The following is a 15,885-nucleotide window of genomic DNA, read 5'->3' on the forward strand; positions in this document are numbered from 1 at the left end:
GTAATACAGCTTGAAATCAAGAAGCATGATGCCTTTGTTCTTTCTCTAGATTGCTACGGCTCTTCAGGGTCTTTTGTGGTTTGATACAAATTTTAGGACTGTTTGATCTCTTTCTGTGAAAAATGCCATTGAAATGTTGATAGAGACTGCACTGAATCTATAGGCTGTTTTGGATATTATGGACAATTTAACAATATTAAGTCTTCCAATCCATGAGCAAGTAATATATTTCCATTTACTTGTGTATTTTTCAATCTCTTTCATCAATGTCTTAACAGTTTTCGGTGTACAGGTCTTTCACCTCCTTGGTTGTATTTATCCCTAGATATTTTTTTCTTTTTGATGCAGCTGTAAATGGGATTATTTTCTTAATTTCTCTTTCTGATAGTTCATTATTAGTGTATAGAAACAACAGATTTTTGTATCCTGAAATTGACTAAATTCATTTATTAGTTCTAACAGTTTTTTGGTGGAGTCTTTAGCATTTTCTATGTAATATCATGTCACCTGCAAACAGTGACAGTTTCCCTTCTTCCTTTCTGATTTGGATGTCTTTTATTTCTTTTTCTTGCCTAACTGCTCTGACTAGGACTTCCCATATCATGTTGAGGAAAAATGGTAGGAGTGAGCATGCTTGTCTTATTCCTAATCTTAGAGGAAAAGCTCTCAGCCTTTCATTGATGAGTATGTTACCTGTGGGATTTTCATATGTCCTTTATTAAGTTGAGGTACATTCCCTCTATACCAACTTAATGTTGAGACTTTTTATGTTGAATTTTGTCAAATGCTTTTTCAGCATCTATTGAGATGATCACATGACTTTTATCCTTCATTTTGTTAACATGGTGTATCACACTGACTGATTTGTAGATGTTGAACCTTCCTTGAATCCCTGGAATAAATCCCACTTGATCATGGTATATGATCTTTTCAATAAATTGCAAATTCAGTTTGCTAATATTTTGTTGAGGATTTCTGCATCTATGTTCATCAGGATGATACTGGCCTGTAATTTTCTTTTCTTGTGGCATCCTTGTCTGGTTTTGGTATCAGGGTAATGCTGGTCTTGTAAAATGAGTTTAGAAGTGTTTCCTCCTCTTCTATTTTTTAGAAGAGTTTGAGGATTGGTATTAATTCATTAATTGGTATTAATGTTTGGTAGAATGTACCCATGAAGCCATCTGGCCCTAGACTTTTGTTTATTGGCAAGTTTTTGATTATTGATTCAATCTCCTTACTAGTAATCAGTATGTTCAGATTTTCAATTTCTTCATGATTCAGTCTTAGAAGGTTGTGTGCTTGTAGGAATTTATCCATTTCTTCTAGATTGTCCAATTTGTAAATGTATAATTATTCATAGTAGTCTCTTATGATCCTTTATATTTCTGTTATCAGCTGTAATATCTATTTCTGATTTTATTTATTTGAGTCCTCTCTCTCTTGGTGAGTCTAACTAATGGTCTGTCAATTTTGTTTATCTCTTCAAATAACCAGCTTTTAGTTTCATTGATCTTTTCTATTGTCTTTTTAGTCTCTATTCATTTATTCCCACTCTGATCTTTGTATTTCCTTCCTTCTACTAACTTTGGGCTTCTTCTTGTTCTTTTAGGTGTAAAGTTGGATTGTTTATTTGAGATTTTTCCTTATTTCTTGATGTAGGCATTTCTCTCTATGTACTTCTTTCTTACAACTGCTTCTGCTGCATTCTACAAGTTTTGGTATGTTATATTTCCATTTTCATTTGTCTCAAGGTATTTTTCTAGTTCTCTTTTGATTTCTTCTTTGACCCACTGGTTGTTCAGTAGCATATTTAATCTCCATCTAATTGATTTCTAGTTTAATACCACTGCGGTCAAATTGGTTTTTAATAGTTTAATTTGACAACCTCTCTTAAAAAAAAATTCACTAGGTGCGTTTTTCAAAAATAAATTTATCTATAATTAGTAATACTTATTTTATAGCTCTCAGTACTTGTGTTCATTAAAGTAGTTAATAATATTTCTCTGAAAAATATCTTACCTCTACCAGGTATGTGTATACATGTCATTTCATAGGAAATTTTATACTGGCAAATATTTCAAACAGCAATACCCTTTGTTCTCCCTGATGCTTCTAGACCATTTTTTTTTTGTCTTTTCTCTGTAACTCCTTTTATGTCTATGCCATTGATTTGACCTTAGGCTTTTCTTCATTCCTCTTATCTACTGACCACCAGGACACTATCTTTTCAATATTGGTATCATGTTTACAACTACTCTCTTCTTCTTCCTCACAGACAGTAACAACTTCCATATTGCTGACCTTTTTAATACCGTGGCCCCACTGTATTAGAATTCACACTAATATTAGTATTTCTCTAATTATTACTTTCTCTCTAATTCTATTTTAGTTGTCTTCAGGACACCTGGCAACTGTTTTCTAAAAGGCCATCAATAATCTTCTAGTTACCATGTCAACAGCCTCTTGTCGTATGATTTATTACAATATCCCTTAGTTGATTTCCAGGACTTCACTCTCTCCCTTCCTTCCAATCATCTTTTAAGTATCACTGCCACTTCAGGCTTTCATGTTCAAAAGAGAAAATTATAGCCTGGAGAGGTTCCATGGCATGACCAAGGGCATATCACAGTTAAGTGACAAAGATGATTCTCTTGCCCCAGTCCAAGATGCTTTCTACTAATCAGGCTGTTTTATATAATAATGCAGAAATTCTCACTATATACAGGTATTTTCTTATCCCACTGCTAAAATTCCATGGTCTAACATCCCTGTGCAGACAGTCTCCATGACACATTCTTAGCAAATCACTGTTCGGTGTCTGCTTGAGTATGGTTAAAAGTGGGGGGTAAAGAACTGCAAATTAAGTTATCCCTTCCTGGGATAGCTCTCTTATAACTCTTTCATACTTTACCCCTTACTAAAACTGCTTACTCCAAACTTCTACTTATTGATCGTAGTTCTGCCTTTTGGGAGTTAATTTAAAAAACAATCAAATACTTTGTATGTTTGAAAATCACTCCCATACCTTTCCTCTAGATCACTAACTTAAGCTATATATAAATTTAACATGTGTCAATTTTTTCTCACTTATTAAAACAAAATAGAGTACAATAAAGTGAAACAGTATTCAGGACAGAGACTCCAGCATTAAGTGGTCTTATAGCTCTGGTCTAATTACATTATGTAGATTATTACACCTAACACCTTAGGATGGATGATTTGAATGTCTAACAGATACAACACTCAACATGCCCAAAACCAGCCACTCTCCTTTCCCAAACTTGCTCCATCTGCAGCCTTTCCCATCCAAGTTGATGGTATCTCCATGCTTCTGTCTGACTCCTCATCAAAAAAAATTCCTGTACCCATTCTTGATCCCTCCTTTTCTACTGCACATACAAGAGTCAGGAAATCCTGTTGACTCTTCCTTCAAAACATCCAAGATCCAGCTGCTTCTCACCACTTCCAGTACTATCATCCTAGCCTCAGTCACCATTATCACTCACTTGGATTATGACAATATCCCTCTATTAACCTCATTTCAACCTTTGCTTCTTCTCTGCTCTCACAAAGAAAGCTAAGTAATCTTTTTAAGATTAAAATGTAAGTGATATCACTTTTGTCTATTTGAAACCTTCCAATAGCTTCCCAATTCACTCAGAGGAAGAGCCCATGTCCTCCTACACCATCTGCCTTCACCTAGCTCTGACTTAATCTACTACTATACTACTCCCCCAAGTCCAGTTACACTGGCCTCCTTTTTGCTCCTCACACACAACAGGCAGGTTATGCCACTGAATAATGACAGGGCTAACTTTCTTCAAGTCTTTGTTCCTGTTCCGTTTTCCCACTCTAATAATTTCCCATACCAATTATCAGCTTCTAGCATAGCATATTAATTACAGTTGACCCTTGAACAGTATGGGTTTGGAAGTGCAGAGATACATAGGTATTTTTCAATAGTAAATACTACAGAATTAAGTGGTCTATGGTTGGATGACTACATGCATGTGGAGGAAGCGCAGATACAGAGGACTGCCTATATGTTACATGCTGATTAACCCCAGCATTGTACAAGAGTCAACCGTAATTTATTTGTCGTTTGTTATGTTTTAACATCTGTCTCCCTCAACTAGAGTAAGCTTCTCAATAGCAGAGACTGTTTTGTTTTGTTCACTGGTGTATCTCAAGTTCCTAGAATAGTACGCTGGGACATCATAGGCACTCTGTAAGTATTTTTTGAATAAAAAGATATCTGTCTCCTCTTTTCTTTTGACTTCCTGTAGAGAAAGTATTAACTATCCTAAAAATTGATATACAAATTTATTTCCGGTACAAACCAAGTGACTACAACCTGAAAGACATGGAATTAAATAAACAAGTGATATATATATTAAATAAATAAATGAGCAAACAAGTGCTGAGTAGCCAGAAAAAGGAATTCCACAGACAAGTAAAGAAACTGACTGCATTCTGCTGCAAGACAACTTGCAAAAAGCAAATGTAGAAAAGTTTCATGAATCAAATAATAGTCTATATACTAAGCACTGAAGTCATATTGAGTAATAAGTAGTAAATATTTTTACTTGAATAAAATCACAAAATACAACTTAACAATTCACTGGCCTTAAATTAAGCCCTTCCTGAAGGAGTGTCCTGAGTGCCAGGAAAAAGGCCTCTGAAATTTCCTAATGACAAACATATTAAATACAATTACCTACAAATAAGGCTGAAGACTCAATACCTGATGCCATCAGTCCCTATCCACCCATACTTATGGGAGAACCCTGCCTCATTATTAAGTTTAAGGTTCTCATTTGATTAGCAATACAATAACTCTATGATTGCTTCTAAAATTGACTCGTTGTTGAAATTCTAAAGTTTAGTCTTCAAAAATAAACTCCTAAAGTTCAAGTTGCCTCAAACCACACCCACACCCATTTCAGAACACACCCTTCTTTACTGTTGGCTAAAACATCAAGACTCAACCCTCCAGTCTCCAGAACTCATTTGATTATAAAAATTAGATCTCTGCAAACTTTATAACTGTTTATCATTCAACACACTATTTAAATCTATTTTTTAATTTCTTAGTTTAAAACATTAAAATATTGTCTCTTGGAGCAAAACAAACCAATTTTAACATTTAAAATATTAAGTGTACAAAGGAGAATACAACTAGTCACTTATAATATGAAAATACTTAGAAGCATATTCTTAAGTCAAGCTAAGGTAAAGGTCCTCTCTTGACTGATAAATCTGACATCTTGCTATCATGAAACTGTGCCCTGGATAATTTGGCTGCCAACAGGTTCCCTTGAGTCTTCCTGGCAATAAAGATTTACTGGTATCTCCCACTGTTTTAACTTCAATACGCTTCCTCTATGTGCATGTAATGAGAAATTACTTTTATTATAATGTGCTTGGTGTAGGGTATTGAAAGTGCTTACCTAGCAGTCATAATGTACAAAAGGGGATGCCTGATAACTCTGAATCAATGACCTCACTAATTTAATTCTATAATTTCACGGGTATTCAACTCTCTTGACTTTACCTTTTCATTAGGAAATGATAAGATTTATTTTCTTAACATTTTCCCTATAGATCTGTTTGCAGTAAACATGGCTACTTATAATATTCATTTCTATAAAAGCAACACAAATTTAAAATTTTCATCATTTGTAAAGGAGGGCATGCAGGGCACAAATCTTGTATAATAATGACTTCAGCTCCAGTACCTGACACATTTAGGCACTTAATAAATATACGTTTACTGAATGAGTAGTGCTTATAAACAAAACCCAACTACTTCTGTTAGAGTTTTCAGCACATTTTAAAGACCTCTGCTAAAATTAAATTATAAAAATGCAATATAATTTGTGGATTTACTATAAATTCAATGATTATAACCAGAAAAAAAAATTTATTCCAAATTAAATGTTTCAGCAAATAACCAAAATTTTAACAATGCCAATAACTATATCAAAAATACTTGGGAAGTAGCATCCGTTTTAAGAATTAAGGAATCAAGGAATCAATAACTAATTCTCATAGAACCTAGTTTAAAAATTTTTTACTGCTACCAAAGTACAGCAAAGCTAAATAATTTAAAACAATTTTCAGTAAAAATGTATCTTTTGTTAGTTATCAGTCTTGTTTTTTGCTGTTGTTCTTTTCTCCTTAGCAATAAAAAAAGGTTACAGAAATTTAATTAAAGCCTTTTAGTTTTGAGGTAGTTGAAGTCAGAGGGAAAACAGGGTTATCCCACTGAGTTACTATTCATGGTAAAGGACAACCACAAAGTAGCTTTACTTTGTTAACAGGTTGGGAGACAGTCTAAATTGAAAACAACATACTTCCCATGAGTTCTTTCATAACTTTTTTTTCAACTGTAAAGTTATACAAATTAATTTCTCATTCTATTAAAATAATCTAACTAAACTATAACATTGTTTTCATTCACACTGCTTATACTGAATATAAGAGGCATCAATCAGCTGACCAAATGCATGAACAAGACAGACAGGATGGTTTAGGGAAGAAATTACAACAGAAAAAATGTCAGTAACCTGATCATAAAACACTTACCTTATCATATTGGCATACAACAACATTTTCTGTATCAAAGAGTTCCTGTCCTTCCTCATCACTCACATCATCTTCACTATTGAGGGGTTCCTAAAAATGAAAAAGGGAGAATTCATTTACTTATACTTCATATATTACTAGAAAAGGCCCTTCTAATATTCAGAGAAAAGAATCACAAAGACCTTGATGTTCTTTGAGAACCAAGGGCCAGACAAATGCATATATACCATGAACATATTGTTAACTGGCTGTGTTAAGACTCTACCAATGTCACTGAAATTCCAGCAAGAAATTAAATACAATAATTAAAATAGTTAAGCTATATAATTTATAAGCCTGAAAAGATGTTTAACTTTACTTCCTTTATTCTTTCCTAATAGTACGAAAAGATGATTCTCTTTAGTAACTGTTTTAAGATGCCTAGAAATAGACCTAACAAAATATGAAGGTTTAATGAGATAATGGTAGTGGTAGTATGTACCACCAGAAGTAGCAGTGTAAAAGGGAAAACAATGGTGAAATTGGCATAGGAAAACAGGGTTATAAAACAGCTTGGCAGCCTGGATAGTCTTTACATTAAGGACTAGGACTAGGAATACAAATTAGTATTAGTGGAGGCTTAGAGCATAGTTAAGGCAATCATATTTAAAAAGAAGGAGAGGATCTCGGTCTCAGTATCAAGGAGAATTAAAGGTCAAGATCTAACTAGAGCATAAAATGACCAACTAAGTTAACCTTGACCTCAGTCATGGCAGAAAATAAAACATATAACTCTGATTTCTAATTAATGAAGAAAGAGAAGCTAGGACAAAATGAAGGTGTAAAGAAAAATAATCAAGATGATTTTAAGTCTAGGCCTATACCTACTCACACACATATATGTATATATATTCTTTAATTTAAAATAGGTATCACCAATGTAAATGTAAAAAGAAAATTTACTGAGGTAAAATTCACCATTTAAACCATTCTAAGGAGTACAATTTGCACTTAGTACATTCATAATGTGTGCAATTACCACCACTATTGCCATTTCTAAGCAATATTATAGAGCTTAGGCAAGAAAAACTACTTTTTCTCTTTTGATTTGACTGCCTACAGAAAAAGCATGAAAGAATCAAAAGAGGCCACCTGGTAAATAAAGATGAAGGTAGCCCCCAGCGCCCCCACCTGAAAACCCCATTTCCCTTGATCAACCCGCCGTGTCCAGGGAAGGAGCTGGGAAGCACAGCAAGGTTGCCTCAAGTACACGTGGGAAATCAAGAACTACGATATTTTTCTCTGTTCAAACAGCTTTTTAAAATTTGCTATGGTGTTTATAACAAAAAAGAAAATTGAAAAAAAAAAATAAGTGAAGTAGCAGAAGCCTTTTGCTACTCATCATTAATCTAGGAAATAAAAATTAAAACCAAAATGAAACAAAAGTTTCTACCTACCAGATGCAAAAATTAAGCAGCCTGACAATGTCAAGTATTGGTGAAGATGTATAGACATATGCACCATTATACACACTGACTGCCAGAAGTGTAATTAGTACAACTATGTGGCATTTTATCGTAAGTTGAAGATAGGCATGCCTTATGATTCAGCAATTCAAGGTTTAGGTACAACACTTAGAGAAACTCTTACATGTGTCCCCAGAAGACACATACCAAAATATTTTATAACTGTAACAGTTAACAAGTAGAAACAACCCTAATGCTCAACACATCACAAAAATGGATAAATTTTTAACATTTAACAGTGAAAATAATTATAGGTATATGCAACAACTTAGATGAACCTCAGGAATACCATGTCGGCAAAAAAAATCAACTTGCAAAAGAATACACAATTATTTCACTTTATTATAAACAGACATGTAAAACAAAACAATATGCTCCTTAGGAATATAAATACATATGGTAAAATATAAAGGTAAGTTAGCGATAAACACAAAATTCATGAGCAAGGTTACTCTGATGGCAGAAGGAAGAGGATGGGGATTGGAGACGGGCACCCAGGGGACTTTATTTAGGCAGTGGGATTTTTTTTTTTTTAACTAGATGTGGACATTGGGTTTTTTATATCATAAAATATTTTTATTTGTTTCATCTATTCAATATTTAATAAAACAGTATTCTTTAAAACAACATTACTTAGATCAGTGGTTCCCATCCTTTTTGGAACCAGGGACCAGTTTCATGAAGACAATTTTATCATGGATTAAAAAATTGGAAGGGGAGGGGCTTCCCTGGTGGTGCAGTGGTTAAGAATCCGCCTGCCAATGCAGAGGACACGGGTTCGATCCCTGGTCTGGGAAGATCCCACATGCTGAGGAGCAACTAAGCCCGTGCGCCACAACTACTGAAGCCCACGTGCCGTGCTCCACAATAAGAGAAGCCACTGCAATGAGCAGCCTGCGCACCGCAATGAGGACCCAGCGCAGCCAAAAAAAAAAAAAATTGGCAGGGGATAGTTCAGACGGTAATGGAAGCGATGGGGAGTGGCAGAGGAAGCTTCGCATGCTCACCTGCCGCTCACCTCCTGCTGTACAGCCCAGTTCCTAACAGGCTGCAGACCAGTACCAGTACATGGACCAGGGGTTGGGGACCCCTGACTTAGATAATTTAGAAGCAGTTTGTACTAAGATAAACCAGAAGATTACATCTTAGGCTGCAGAAGGCAATTAACAGTGAAAACTGTGGTAAGACAAACACCATCTTGAATACAAGTAACTAAGCTGGAATACTGAGGAAAACAAAGATATAATCACATGCTTCTAAAAATACACAACAAAAAAATCAATAAGAAAGGATGGTTTGATCAGGAAACTTGCACAAGCTTCTTAGATAGCCTCATCCACCAAAGGGCAGACAGCAGAAGCAAGAAGAACTACAATCCTGCAGCCTGTGGAACAAAAACCACATTCACAGGAAGATAGACAAGATTAAAACGAAGAGGGCTATGTAACAGATGAAGGAACAAGATAAAACCCCAGAAAAACAACTAAATGAAAAGGAGATAGCCAACCCTCCAGAAAAAGAATTCAGAATAATGATAGTGAAGATGATCCAGGACCTCAGAAAAAGAATAGAGGCAAAGGTCGAGAAGATACAAGAAATGTTTAACAAAGATCTAGAAAAATTAAAGAACAAACAGAGATGAACAACACAATAACTGAAATGAAAAATACACTACAAGGAAGCAACAGCAGAATAACTGAGGCAGAAGAATGGATAAGTGACCTGGAAGATAGAATGGTGGAATTCACTGCTGCGGAAGAGAATGAAGAAAAAAAGAATGAAAAGTAATGAAGACAGCCCAAGAGACCTCTGGGACAACATTAAAGACAACAACATTCACATTATAGGGGTCCCAGAAGAAGAGAGAAAGGACCCGAGAAAATATTTGAAGAGATTATAGTTGAAAACTTCCCTAACATGGGAAAGGAAATAGCCACCCAAGTCCACGAAGCACAGAGTCCCATACAGGATAAACACAAGGAGAAACAAACCAAGACACACAGTAATCAAACTGGCAAAAATTAAAGACAAAGAAAATTATTGAAAGAAGCAAGGGAAAAACGACAAATAACGTACAAGGGAACTCCCATAAGGTTAACAGCTGATTTCCCAGCAGAAACTCTACAAGCCAGAAGGGAGTGTCATGATATACTTAGATGAAAGGGAAGAACCTACAACCAAGATTACTCTACCCAGCAAGGATCTCACTCAGATTCGATGGAGAATTCAAAAGCTTTAGAGACAAGCAAAAGTTCAGAGAATTTAGCACCACCAAACCAGCTCTACAACAAATGCTAAAGGAACTTCTCTAAGTGGGAAACACAAGAGAAGAAAAAGACCTAAAAAACAAACACAAAACAATTAAGAAAATGGTAATAGGAACAAACATATCAATAATTACCTTAAAATGTGAATGGATTAAATGCTCCAACCAAAAGACACAGGCTTGCTGAATGGATACAAAAACAAGACCCATATATATGCTGTCTACAAGAGATCCACTTCAGACCTAGGGACACATTCAGACTGAAAGTGAGGGGATGCAAAAAGATATTCCATGCAAATGGCAAAAAAAAGAAAGCTGGAGTAGCAATACTCATATCAGATAAAATAGACTTTTAAAATAAAGAATGTTACAAGAGACAAGGAAGGACACTACATAATGATCAAGGGATCAACCCAAGAAGAAGATATAACAATTATAAATATACATGCACTCAACATAGGAGCACCCCAATACACAAGGCAACTGCTAACAGCTATAAAAGAGGAAATCGACAGCAACACCATAATAGTGGGGGACTTTTAACACCTCACTTGCACCAATGGACAGATCATCCAAACAGAAAATTAGTAAGTAAACACAAGCTTTAAATAGACCAGATAGATTTAATTAATATTTATAGGACATTCCATCCCAAAACAGCAGATTACACTTTCTTCTCAAGTGTGCATGGAACATTCTCCAGGATAGTTCACATCTTGGGTCACAAATTAAGCCTCAGTAAATTTAAGAAAACTGAAATCATATCAAGCATCTTTTCTGACCACAACGCTATGAGAGTAGAAATCAACTACAGGGGAAAAAAATGTAAAAACCACAAACACATGGAGGCTAAACAATATGTTACTAAATAACCAAGAGATCAACGAAGAAATCAAAGAGGAAATCAAAGAATACCTAGAGACCAATGATGATGAAAACACGACGATCCAAAACCTATGGGATGCAGCAAAAGCAGTTCTAAGAGGGAAGTTTATAGCTATACACACCTACCTCAAGAAACAAGAAAAATCTCAAATAAACAATCTAAATTTACACCTAAAGGAACTAGAGAAAGAACAAAGAAAACCCAAAGTTAGCATAAGGAAAAAAATCATAAACATCAGAGCAGAAATAAATGAAATAGAAACAAAGAAAACAGTAGCAAAGATCAATTAAAGTAAAAGCTGGTTCTTTGAGTAGATAAAATTGATAAACCATTAGCCAGATCCATCAAGAAAAAGAGGGAGAAGACTCAAATCAATAAAATTAGAAATGAAAAAGAAGAAGCTACAACAGTCACCACAGAAATACAAAGCATCCTAAGAGACTATTACAAGCAACTCTATGCCAATAAAATGGACAACCTGGAAGAAATGAACAAATTCTTAGAAAGGTATAAACTTCCAAGACTGAAGCAGGAATAGAAAATATGAACGGACCAATCACAATTAAAGAAATTGAAACTGTGATTAAAAATCTTCCAACAAACAAAAGTCCAGGACCAGATGGCTTCACAGGTGAATTCTATCAAATATTTAGAGAAGCGCCAACACCCATCCTTCTCAAATTCTTCCAAAACATTGCAGAGGAAGGAAGACCCCCAAACTCATTCGATGAGGCCACCATCACGCTGATACCAAAACCAGACAAAAATACTACAAAAAAAGCAAATTACAGACCAATATCACCAATGAATATACATGCAAAAATCCTCAACAAAACACTAGCAAACAGAATCCAACAACACATTAAAAGGATCATACACCATGATCAAGTGGGATTTATCCCAGGGATTCAAGGATTCTTCAATATATGCAAATCAATCAATGTGATACACCATGTTAACAAATTGAAGAATAAAAACCATATTATCATCTCAATAGATGCAGAAAAAGTTTCTGACAAAATTCAACACCCATTAATGACAAAAACTCTCCAGAAAGTGGGCATACAGGGAACCTACCTCAACATAATAAAGGCCATATACGACAAACCCACAGTAAACATCATTCTCAATGGTGGAAAACTGAAAGCATTTCCTCTAAGATCAGGAACAAGACAAGGATGTCCACTCTCACCTCTATTATTCAACATAGTTTTGCAAGTCCTAGCCATGGCAATCAGAGAAGAAAAAGAAATAAAAGGAGCACAAATTGGAAAAGAAGAAGTAAAACTGTCATTGTTTGCAGATGACATGATACTATACATAGAGAATCTTAAATATGTCACCAGAAAACTACTAGAGCTAATCAATGAATTCAGTAAAGTTGCAGGATACAAAATTAATGCACAGAAATCTCTTTCATTCCTTTACACTACTGATGAAAATTCTGAAAGAGAAATTAAGGAAACACTCCCATTTACAAACAAAAAGAAAAAATACCTAGGAATAAACTTACCTAGGAAGACAAAGACCTGTATGCAGAAAACTATAAGACACTGTTGAAAGAAATTAAAGATGATACCAACAGATGGAGACATATACCATCTTCTTGGATTGGAAGAATCAATATTGTGAAAATGACTACACTACCCAAAGCAATCTACAGATTCAATGCAATCCCTATCAAATTACCAATGGCATTTTTTACAGAACTAGAACAGAAAATCTTAAAATCTGTACGGAGACAGAAAAGACCCCGAATAGCAAAGTAGTCTTGAGGGAAAAAAACAGAGCTGATGGAATCAGTCACCCTGACTTTAGACTATACTACAAAGCTACAGTAATCAAGACAGTATGGTACTGGCACAGAAACAGAAATATAGATCAATGGAACAGGAGAGAAAGCCCAGAGATAAACCCACACACCTATGGTCAACTAATCTATGACAAAGGAGGCAAGGATATCCAATGGAGAAAAGACAGTCTCTTCTTCAATAAGTGGTGCTGGGAAAACTGGACAGCTACATGTAAAAGAATGAAATTAGAACACTCCCTAACACCATACACACAAAAAAAACTCAACATGGATTAGAGACCTAAATGGAATACTGACACTGTAAAATTCTTAGAGGAAAACATAGGAAGAACACTCTGACATAAATCACAGCAAGATCATTTTTGATCCACCTCCTAGAGTAATGGAAATAAAAATGAAAATAAACAAATGGGACCTAATGAAACTTCAAAGCTTTTGCAAAGCAAAGGAAACTACAAACAAGGCGAAAAGACAACCCTCAGAATGGGAGAAAATATTTGCAAACAAATCAATGGAAAAAGTATTAATCTCCAAAACATATAAGCAGCTCATGCAGCTTAATAGTAAAAAAACAACAAGCCATCCAAAAATGGGCAGAAGACCTAAAGAGACATTTCTCCAAAGAGGACATACAGATGGCCAAGAAACACATGAAAAGATGCTCAACATCACCAATTATTAGAGAAATGCAAATCAAAATTACAATGAGGTATCACCTCACACCAGTTAGAATGGGCATCATCAGAAAATCTACAAACAACAAACGCTGGAGAGGGTGTGGAGAAAAGGGAACCCTCTTGCACTGTTGGTGGGAATGTAAATTGATACAGCCACTATGGAGAACAGTATGGAGGTTCCTTAAAAAACGAAAAATAGAACTTCCATACCACCCAGCAATCCCACTACTGGGCATATACCGTGAGAAAACCATAATTCAAAAAGACACATGCACCCCAATGTTCAATGAAGCACTATTTACAATAGCCAGGTCATGGAAGCAACCTAAATGCCCATTGACAGACGAATGGATAAAGAAGTTGTGGTACATATATACAATGGAATATTACTCAGCCATAAAAAGGAACAAAATTGGGTCATTTGTAGAGATGTGGATGGATCTAGAGACTGTCATACAGAGTGAAGTAAGTCAGAAAGAGAAAAACAAATATCGTATATTAACGCATATATGTGGAACCTAGAAAAATGGTACAGATGAACCAGTTTGCAGGGCAGAAATTGAGACACAGACGTAGAGAACAAACGTATGGACACCAAGGGGGGAAAGTGGTGGCGGCTGGGGGTGTGCTGAATTGGGAGATTGGGATTGACATGTATACACTGATGTGTAGAAAATGGATGACTAATAAGAACCTGCTGTATAAAAAAATAAAATTTTAAAATTAAAAAGAAGATAAAGTATGGTTTAACTGAAGATAGACACTAAGAGTAGATAAGGTTATCTATGGAACTGGTACGGAATACAGAACAAAAGGAGGTTTTGAATAAATCGGTCACATTTAGCTTTTTCTTAAGTTTCTTCCCTTCCGAAATGTTGTTTTAAATTACTGAAGGAAAAGATTACCACATCTATCTGTTCTACCAATGTTTAATCTTTAAGCTACATCATGATGAATGCATAAGCCAAAGAATTAGAATTTCATGCAGTGTCTCCATCACCTTTATAAGTACAACTTAATTTGGTATTCATTCTTTTTTTTGTTACCAACTATAGAAATATTTTATAAAGATAAATACATCCAGAACAATCTAAAAATCTTAGGGTACAGTACCCTAACAGCCTCTAAGAAAATATAATTCATCAGTTTGGTACCAAGTAAAAGAAGAAATGATTGAGTAGTTTCTTACTTCTAGTCTTTTACTAGAAACTTACCTCTTCTACCTGCCCATCTTCAGCTCCATCTTTCTCTTTGTCTTCTTCCTCCTCATCATCATAGTCTTCTTCTTCATCTTCATCTTCTTCAGATGACGTATCCCCAGTCCCATCAACCTGCAACACCAGCGGGGCTTGCTGTTGAGCAGGCTGGGCCTGTGGCTGCTGTTGGCCAGCTGCAGTTAGCTGTGCTTGTGCTGGTGTAGGTGCTGCCACTGTTGTAGGTATAACTTGAGTCTTATTTCCTGTAAATAAGATTTGCTGGGGCTGGATGATAACACCTGTTTGTGGTGAAATCCCTCCAGGAAGAGGGGCCAGTACCTAAGGCAAAAGAAAAACTACAGATTAGTAACTAGCTAGAGGATCAAGTAGCTCAGTTTCATTGCTTGGCACACTGAAATAGGCCCCAATGCTAAAGAATCATCCCAAATTGCCATATCTCACACATAGTTAAAACTACCAAAGCACAGGAGGAATGTTTAGTGAGTGTACTGATCCACTAAATTTTCATTTTACCATTCAAATTTCTAAAAGAAAAATATTTTCTGAAGATAACTGCTCCATTAATCAAGTACTTGCTATGTATATGCCAAACTCCAGGCTAAGAGTTACATGTTATTAGTTTATTTGCTTTAGGTATAGAGGTTTAATAACTTGCAAAGCTTGCAGTCAAGTCACTAAGAGGCAAAATGTGAACCTAGGTTTTCTGGTTCTGCTCTTATTATTATGCTACACTGCCTCTCTAGGAAGAACACTGCCCTGAACTCTGAAGCCCTGGGTTCCAGTTTTGTCTAAGATCACAGATAAAGATGTAGCAGAGGCAGGTCTTTAACCTCTCTTCACTGTTAGATTAGGGTCAATGGTTCTCAATGCTGGCTACAAGTTATAACAACCTAGTAATTTAAAAATGCTGATACCTGGGCTTCCCTGGTGGCG

At 35.5% G+C, this 15,885-nt stretch overlaps 1 protein-coding gene across 3 annotated transcripts in view; it reads right to left on the reverse strand.

Moving 5' to 3' along the window:
• The window catches only part of GTF2A1 (general transcription factor IIA subunit 1), a 127,894-nt gene that overhangs the window by 88,268 nt on the left and 23,741 nt on the right, over positions 1-15,885 (reverse strand). For all 3 annotated transcript variants that reach the window (XR_004348769.1, XR_004348770.1, XM_032624941.1), the window contains exons 7-8: positions 14,950-15,270; positions 6,589-6,678 (exon numbers count right to left, since the gene is read on the reverse strand). Coding sequence is in view for 1 of the 3 variants with exons in the window: in XM_032624941.1 (XP_032480832.1) it covers positions 6,589-6,678; positions 14,950-15,270 (411 nt within the window). In the remaining 2 variants the exon portion in view is untranslated. The remainder of the gene's footprint in view (positions 1-6,588; positions 6,679-14,949; positions 15,271-15,885) is intronic.

This window comes from Phocoena sinus, chromosome 2, assembly GCF_008692025.1.
Source record: "Phocoena sinus isolate mPhoSin1 chromosome 2, mPhoSin1.pri, whole genome shotgun sequence".
NCBI lineage: Eukaryota > Metazoa > Chordata > Mammalia > Artiodactyla > Phocoenidae > Phocoena > Phocoena sinus.